This window comes from Nuphar pumila, chromosome 2 (assembly GCF_984573655.1).
Source record: "Nuphar pumila chromosome 2, dmNupPumi1.hap1.1, whole genome shotgun sequence".
Classification (NCBI taxonomy): domain Eukaryota; kingdom Viridiplantae; phylum Streptophyta; class Magnoliopsida; order Nymphaeales; family Nymphaeaceae; genus Nuphar; species Nuphar pumila.
The window spans coordinates 99868180-99876882 of record NC_143250.1 but is presented as its reverse complement, the minus strand read 5'-3'; the positions used below and the strand labels follow the sequence as shown (position 1 = coordinate 99876882).

Genomic DNA, 8703 nt, shown 5'->3' with positions numbered 1-8703 from the left:
AGATGATCTTAGCTACTTAGGTTCTTGACTTCTGTGGTTCTGAGTTAGCAAAGTCGTAGTGAAATCACATTTTATCTGATTCTTTAACAGAGAAGCATATGTTGAAAAGGGTTGAGGTATCCCTTCCTGGGGATTTTGTTTAGGTGGGAGGAGTGTGTTGGTTGTCCTGAGTTCATAGGAGGCTATAACACAGGTCAATAAAGTTAGTAACTTTAATGATTTTGACTGGCAGTAAAGGTTCGATTCTCATGAGCGTTGCTTCTCTGCACAAGCTAATTCGCGGGAGCAGGTGTCCTAGCATCCGAGTTTTAGGCTGTCTACATGATGACTGTAGGTATGGCAGGCTGAGCCAGCGTGACCAAGTCTTCGTGCTGGGTGCTGTTTCTTCGGGTTATAAATTAAGAAAACTTTAATGATTCATTTGAAATTAATGAGGGCATTATTTATATTAAGCCAAAGTAAGAACCATAACTACACGGGACAATGCACGGCCATCTAAATGTTCAACACGTAGACGCTTGTTTTGTTTAACAAGTAACAAACAATTAAAACCCTAATTTAATTTACTCCATACTTCACATGGTATAGTTGACCTTTCATTTCTCACTCTTTCTCAACATCTCAGCTCAAAAAATTTCATGTCCACATCGATTCCTTCTTAGGTGGTTCTGCATATCCATGGCTAGTTGATCCATAGTTGATGAAAGGGAGAAGATTGGCGTGCATCAAAGGCCTGTCATCCATATCTTCTAGCATGAGAAGGGAGGATGACTCCTGCTGCATCTGAATGCATACCATCTCTGCTTGTGCTATGGCAAGTTGCATCTGCAACTGAGAAATCTGCTGCTGGAGGAAGGAGATCGCGCCGACGCAGCCGTAAACTGGATCCCTCATTCTTGCATTTGCTTCATACACTAGACTAGTCGCCGCGTCGGCTCTCTGGTGAACAGGAAGTTCCTGAAGAACAATTCATTTGAACATCAGTAGAACAATCACATGATACTATGAAGAGCATTGCACTTGTTGCAAAAAAAAAAAAAGGAATGGAATGAAGTAGGCGGTATGCCCAAAATCGCATCATCTTAGTTATCACTAATTCATTATCAACCCCCCATTCTTACTTACATGGGGTTAGCTTTATGAACCATATTTCTTCATTCCTTTCTATCTAGAGCTGCAACTTCTGTCGCCTTATATAAAAAGTTAACTCAAAATAAAGTTAATTCATTATCAACCCCCATTCTCACTACATGGGGTCAGCTTTATATCAAAGTTTGACTATCAAAACCAAAGAAAAGAAATATGTTGGCATATGTAGGTACATCAGTCGTCTACTATATACTAGTTACATAAAATTGCCTTATGCTTAAACATTTTATGTTCATTACTAACAAGAAAAAGTACTATATCATTTCATGGTATTTAGGGGTTTACCTGGAGCATTTTGCTGATATTGCTAGCACCAAACACCTTGTGAACATTCGCAAATTTAACGGGATCATCGGCCGGAAAGAAGGGAGCAAAAATGCAGCCTTTCGCACATCGTCGTCTAAGAAGCTTGCATGAAGCACAGGGGGGATTGCCACCCATGGCCTGGAGTATGTTCTGCAATATGATCAAGGACTGAGATAGTTGATTGCTGTACAGAGTGCGAGAGGATGCATGAGGGGTTTTCCCTTTATACTGTTGAATCACTTGTGTGATTGATAGCTCCACTTAAACAAATGTGTTGAGCTTGGCTTGAAATTTCAAAAAAGACGGTGATGCCCTTTGACTTCTTAAATTATCATGAGTACGGTATTAGAATATGGAGTAAGGAAAAGACAAATTGGTGAATTATAAAGTGCATAGTTTGGTTACTTAGGCTCTGTTTGAAAACTGGTAGTGTCAGGAAGTTAATGGATTTGGAAAAGTGGTAGCTGTCAAATCCACTTTTGGGTACAAATATACGAGGGGGACAGTCTTACTTCCTCTCCCAAATGCATAAACTCTCATCCCAACTACCAGTTTTCAAACGCCCACAACCAAGACCATGTATCTACCAAATGAATTCATAAACTCCTATCCCAGCTGCCAGTTTTCAAACAGAGCCTTATATATGTCAGTTGAATGGAATCGTCGTAGAAGCTAAGGGATAGCAGGAGTTCCGCACCCACGAGCACACATCCCTTGCCGCAAGGCCCAAACTAAGTGTACTCTTTTGGTGGCCAAGAGGGACTCGGGGTTATTACACGAATGAGCTTGTGACCCAATGAGATGATTTTCATTTCATCATTTATCCAAAAAAGGAATGGGGCTTTAGGAGCAAAGAGAACCAGTATGATACACTCCATCTCTGCCTGCATTCTTCTTTTCAATGTTTCAAAAAACTGGAGCTTGAGCAATATTGGTTCAATTCACTAGAGGTGCATTGGGCCAACCTGGTCTCAAACATAACACATTTATAAAGGCTTTTATTTATTTATTTTGTTATGCAAGCCGCAAGGAAAACAAAGCAAACCACAAGATAAAGAGAAGAAAATAACAGGAGAAAACACAAGATTTACATGGTTTGGCACTCAGGCCTATGTCCACAGGTGAAGGAAGAGCAAGATATCCACTAGCAAATGTGAGAAAATACATAAGCAAGACAGAGAACTCTCAAACCCTAATCACCAATACACCTGAAAACTTCCATAACCCAACTCTGAAGGGAGGAGGGTACAAATATCATGAAGGGCATAAAACCCTAGCCAATACAAAAGAAAAAAAATTTATAAATTAGACATGTTCATACTGCAGGAGCTCCGCCCCAGCACTCCCAGAGTTGTCTGTGGTAGACTCCAGTCCCGGGCCATTAGGCCGTGTCCCTCCGCACCACCATAAACTCCTATTGAAAATCCACATTGTACTGTCACCAAAATATTTCGGGCCAGGTCTTGAATTAGAGTGGGTCTAAAATTGAAGACACCCACAACATATTTATTTATTTTGCATAAGGGTCATCTAGTTTGCAGTTGGGCTGCAATTCATTTGGGTAGCTAGCTGCATAAGTATATCCAGTACAAGTCCGATGAACTATTTTTGGGTATGAATCTCAAAATAAAATCGGAATGTGTGTATTTCAGGTTGTACTCGGATTTAATTGGTTGGAGCTTTTTACAGCTGCGGAATCAATTGTAGGATTTGTTCTTGGATCTGAAGATATATTTGCACTTTTTACATGTAAAATCCTTTGCTCCTAACTTTTTTTATCAGATCTAGTACTATATATAGTACATAAAATTCAGATTCAATCCTGCGACATCAAATCTAGTTTGGATCCAATCCCTCATTCAGACCTACCTGCCACTCAAATTTCAGAGTCAGATTCAGAACAAATATGATCAGGACTGTACATATCCAACTCGTTTTCATTCCTAATCTCTAAGATGGAGGTGAGAAGTCGATGTCACGGACTCTTTTTTTTTTCATTTTCTAGGCTAAGCCAAGGGAACACCCACCCCTCAGGTGCAATTACATTGCACACCTGACCACTCTCCATCTTTTCCATGCAGCCTGTCATCTGTGGGACCCAACAGCAGATGGTGGGTGTTTAAGTACAGCAGCCTATTTAAAATGTGCAACGTCATTGCACTTAATCTTTTTTCCCCTTTTCCTGTCTGTCTACCTATTAGTAGACCCAGTTTTGACCTTGAGACAAGGGACGCACCTTGTGGGGTTTCATAAACAAACCACGATTGCCTCTATTTAGGACGGATGAGCCCTTATGGGCGTAAGATGGCAGACATAAATCAAGAGCCACATGGTATGCTGAATCAAGCACCATGGTTCGTGAATCCCTCCACAAAGAGTAAATGCTGCACTAGGGGAAAGGAACACTTAGATGGGACCTATCATATTTCCATGTTGTGTGCTTTGACCCTTAGTAGGGGAGAGAGGAACTTGTCATATCCAAACAATGGTGATAGAGAAATATAGACCAAGCAGGTGATCCTGATGAGAAAACACTGCCCGACACGTTTTCCCCTCGATGGTGCTTGGGCCCCACTCTCACGGTTCACGAGTAAGATTGAAGTGTGTGGTAGAGATTGAATATAACCGAATATCAGAAATGAAGATCAGGTGCAATGTGATTGCACCACTACCTCATCATGACCCAACATCTACTGTTGGGCCTCACAGCTAGGGTGTCAACAGGTTGGACCCGACCCGAACCAAACCCTATAGGGTACGAGTATGGTGATAAATAAGAAGACCCGATTAAGACCAGGGACCAAATCTGAAGGTCCAATTAATATATGGACTGGGTATAGTTTGTGAAATTTTATACCAGACACTGGCCTGACCCGAGTTCCGATTAAGACCTGCAATTTTTCAATGTAAAAATGATAAAAAAAAATTGTTTTACTGTGTATGATCCTGGTCTAATTTATGTAGTTCTTATCGGGTTTGAGTATGGTTTGTCTTATGGTAAGACCAATTAGACTTGAATCCAAACCCGATACCATACCCGAAAATCAGGGCCAGGTCTGGTTTCACTTGGGTCCCAACCAAACCCATTGACACCCCCTACTCACAGCTAACAGGTCGTTTCCCAAAGGTGGTGGGTGATCAGGTGCAGCAACATGCTAAAAGTGTACAATTACATTGCACCTGATCCTCCCTCGAGAATCAGTTGCCTACAATCTGACCTAATCTGTTCTTGTTGATAGACTCTCCTTCCTGTCATGTGGGGACCACAACAAAGGAAACGTGTATAGAACGTATTTAATATCACCAACTTCCGGTGTTATTTGAATATAACCTGATCTCTTCTCCCAAGGAAGCGAGGGTTAGGGACGTGTGAGAAGGGTGTCTTTCCAAACAAACATTGAGGGTCGAATCACGCTGGGAACGGCACATCAAACATACCCTCAAAGACCAAGGCTCCCTCCCAACCCATCTTGGGAAGTCCCTAACTTGAGAGCAACAAAGCAATCACCAACTTGCACTCCTCCATTTAAAAGTTCAAGCCATAGTCATAAATCTCGTTCTTAGAAAATTGTTTGCAAGGGAAAATCTCGTGAGATTTTGAAAAGGTATGTTTTCTCTAGAAAATTGCAAATATATATATATATAAAGCTAGGTAAAAATGTTTTTTATCATGTTAATATAAGGTTAAAAGCATGATATTTTCAAACCAGACAATTTTTTTGAAAATATCATGTTTTCCTTGATATAATCTCCCTTAGAAAAATATTGTGATTTATTGCAATTTTATCACGATATTTCAAAAAAGTGGTGATATTTGTAACTATATGGTTCAAACCTTCCCAGCCATGACCATACTTTAATATACTATGGAACCATTTATTCCTCATGTGAAAGTGACAATCTCATTCAAATACATCCATTTGGTATCTTACACATGTTCCAATCACGTGGGCATGCACTCGTTCTAGGGTGCACATAGATATGAAAGGAAACTAGAAGTGACTAAAACATCTCATGCTCAAAACCAAGCCCCATAGTTGATGTGTACCTTTAGTCATATGCTCGGCCTCTATATAAAAATCAAAGCATTCATGTGTTCTATGAATGTATGTTATTTCAGTTCATATATATATATATATATATATATATATATATATATATATATATATATATGCTAAATGGCTTTTTTGGCATTTCATGTGCCTTTTTGCGTTTCTGACCCATAGATTTGTTTGTCATGAACTATTTACTTGGAATTGATGTCTAGACCAAGCCTTTTTTTATGAAAAAAACGATATTTAGAACCTTGAATATTTACAAAGATTTTAGACTTCTGATTTTTCAAATCTTATAAAACCCAACCCATGCATGGGAATCGAATGCTTCAAGAGCTGATCCCTATAAAATCGAGTAGGTAGATCACATCTGTACAGTCAGAATTTCATCTAGTCTACGTATAGAGTAAAAAAAATAGGAAACGATTATGACACGTCTCGTGCCATCTGCCCTCATTAAATGTTATTCTCTAATTTCAACCATCAACATATGCTTGTCCCTGAAGAAAAACATCCAGGGCTTAGTTTTTCAAAGCATTCGTTGATTTATTACCAAAATGAGTCAGTGTTACTGTAGGTAGGGTATATTCTCTAATTTCAGCCATCAACATTTGCACGTCCCCAAAGAAAAATATCAGAGGCTTAGTTTTCCAAAGCGTTGGTTGTTTTATCATCAAAATGAGTCGAGATACCATAGAGTGTTCGCGCTTTGTCAACTGTAAGGAAAGCATAAGCTACGGTAATCATCATGGACAAGAATAATTGATATAGGGCTTCGCAAAGGTCGTTCCTAAAACCCTCATATTTTATCTAAAAAATAACTAAAATTACCTAAAAAACAGGAACTAACTGACAATTTTAATATTTAAGAAAGCAAGAAATAATAAGAAATAAAGATATCTTGAAATTAACTCATATCTCTATCTCCGGGCTCTCTTGGACCCGGTAGGGTTTCAGCTTTTTTTTTCACTGGGAGAAACCGCCCGAGGCGCAGAGGCCTAGCCTGCCATACTTATGGTAGCTGTCCTGTCAGCATAAAACTCAGAGAGCTTACCCCTCGGCCCCAGGGAGTTGCCAAGCTTCGGCTTACTCAAAGGGGTGATGCCCATGGGATTTGAACCTTGGCTTCCCGTCAAACCACCTAGGCCCCCATCCCACTACGCCAAACCCCTTGGGTCTGGTAGCCCTTCGGCTTTTGCATGATTAATGATTGAGAATTTGTATGTAGGCTACCAAGTTAGCATGAATAGAGTTCTTTCAAAAAGAAGAAGAAGCGCAAATACACTAATTGCGCAAGTTGCTTGCAAAGAATTTCATTTTACGCTTTGGGTGTAGATGATATACTGTGGGAATCATGTATAGCAACAAGACTCAATGGAGATTTGTTTTCGTAAATATGGTTCTGCATGGGCCTCTTAACGCGTTTCTACAGCTTAGCTGCATCTGAATAATGATAGATTGAGTTGCTTAGATATTATTCTTTGATATTGTAATAAAGGGGTATTATATATTAATTAAAGCTGAGAAAGCACATACATCTTTCGTTGTGGAACACCTTGTAGGGCTCCTCCTAGGCGCCTTTGATGAACCGTACTCTGTCATATTTTAATAAATTTTTTTTTTTTATATCTACAAGGAGAAATCACCCCTGGGATCGAAGACCTAGCTCCGTTGGCTTTGCCTTATTATAATGCGGTTTATTATTGTTTTTTTTAAGACAGCTATATAGGTTGATAAACAAATTGACTTTGTGGATGGGCAAGGGAGTGTGGATCACGGTGGTTGTTGACTGGCTATAGAAATTGCAAAGTTGTTTGTTACTCTGCTAAATGTTTGGCAAAGGGTAAAAATATAGGAAAATGACCGTACCATAGGGTAAAAATAATAAATACTTTATTAATTATGTTATTTTTAGAGCAAAAAAATTATGTTATTTATGTGATCTTCTCAGTTAATCATAAAATCATAAATACCTTAGTAAAATAGCATGTTTTATACCATAGCCATGGGATACCATGCGAACCTCTTTCTTCCTTTCTTTAACCGTCACTTAAATGTATGTTCGCACTTATTTTTTTGTGGTCTTTAAGAAGCGCACAAAAATAAGTTTTGTGAATCTCTTTATGATCGTAACTTCACAAGTGCTTAGCAAAATCACATATATCTGGTACTTATAAAATATGATTTTCATGGAGAAACGTGCTTATTTTGTGTTGTGAACATAAGGAATTTCGGGATGTGACATGTATGTCTCCGCACAATTAGATATGTGATCCTCTTATAAAATATATGTATTTTTGTACGAGCATAGTATAAACGCAAAGCTAAGGTTTCATAAAAATTAGGATTTTTGTGATCTTCAACTAGTAAAAAATTATGGCCATTTTCACATGGCCAAGCATCGATGATGAGAAGATCAGTGACACTTCATCGACGGAAAATCGTCGACAATGAGTTTTTACGATAAGGGCATCTTATAGAATGGATGGCATAGAAAATAAAATCCACAACTCATTCTTATCATAGGGAATGTGAACGATAATGATGTAGAATCAATGATATATTATATTTTTTCTCTATCAACACAGATTCGACGTATCTCACAGTCATCATTCGATCACATGGTATGGGTGAGATAGGAAGCATGATATGCAACATTCTTGAAGCCCAAGAGATGGATGTACCTTTACACATACTTTGTTTTCTCCCCCATCAAAGAGGTAGTGATAACCAGCATTCTTGTGAAAAAATGAAATGAATGCAATATATGAGCAACTTCATTTTGTGAAAGAATAAAATAAATATAATTTATTACTATTCATTCATTTTGTGAAAGAATGACATGAATGCAATATATGAGTAACTTCATTTTGTGAAAGAATATAATAAATGCAATGCATGAGCAACTTATGAAATAATTGCAATGTAGGAGCTTCATTTTCTAAAAGAATAGAATGAATGTAATGTATGAGTGACTTCATTTTGTGAAAGAATGAAATGAATGCAATGTATAAACACCTACATTTTGTGAAAGAATAGAATGAATGCAAACAAGTCCGCATATATTTTATGCGAGAATGAGAAAGTCCACATATATTTTATCAGGAAGACATCATAAAGTCTGCACAAAATATAGGCAAAAAAATAACCAATATTTGCAAGGATAAGGAAGTCTGCATAAAATATATGCAGA

General features: G+C 38.3%; 1 protein-coding gene across 1 annotated transcript; it reads right to left on the bottom strand.

Annotated features, from left to right (window-relative positions):
• Positions 1 to 420: 420 nt before the first annotated feature.
• On the bottom strand, positions 421 to 1646 carry LOC149846368 (LOB domain-containing protein 12-like). Its single transcript, XM_089996329.1, has 2 exons — positions 1435 to 1646; positions 421 to 957 (listed from the first exon to the last, which is right to left on the bottom strand). The coding sequence occupies exons 1-2, from the start codon at positions 1588 to 1590 to the stop codon at positions 637 to 639; spliced, it is 477 nt and encodes a 158-aa protein (XP_089852455.1). The 5' UTR covers positions 1591 to 1646; the 3' UTR covers positions 421 to 636.
• Between the last annotated feature and the right edge of the window lie 7057 nt (positions 1647 to 8703).

What these genes read in the sequence shown, in the direction of transcription:
- LOC149846368 (XM_089996329.1), bottom strand. Translation starts at nt 1,590, where the DNA reads ATGGGTGGCAATCCCCCCTGTGCTTCATGCAAGCTTCTTAGACGACGA. An exon ending in ATATCAGCAAAATGCTCCAG is followed by an intron (nt 958 to 1,434) that starts GTAAACCCCTAA and finishes ATTGTTCTTCAG; the next exon opens with GAACTTCCTGTTCACCAGAG.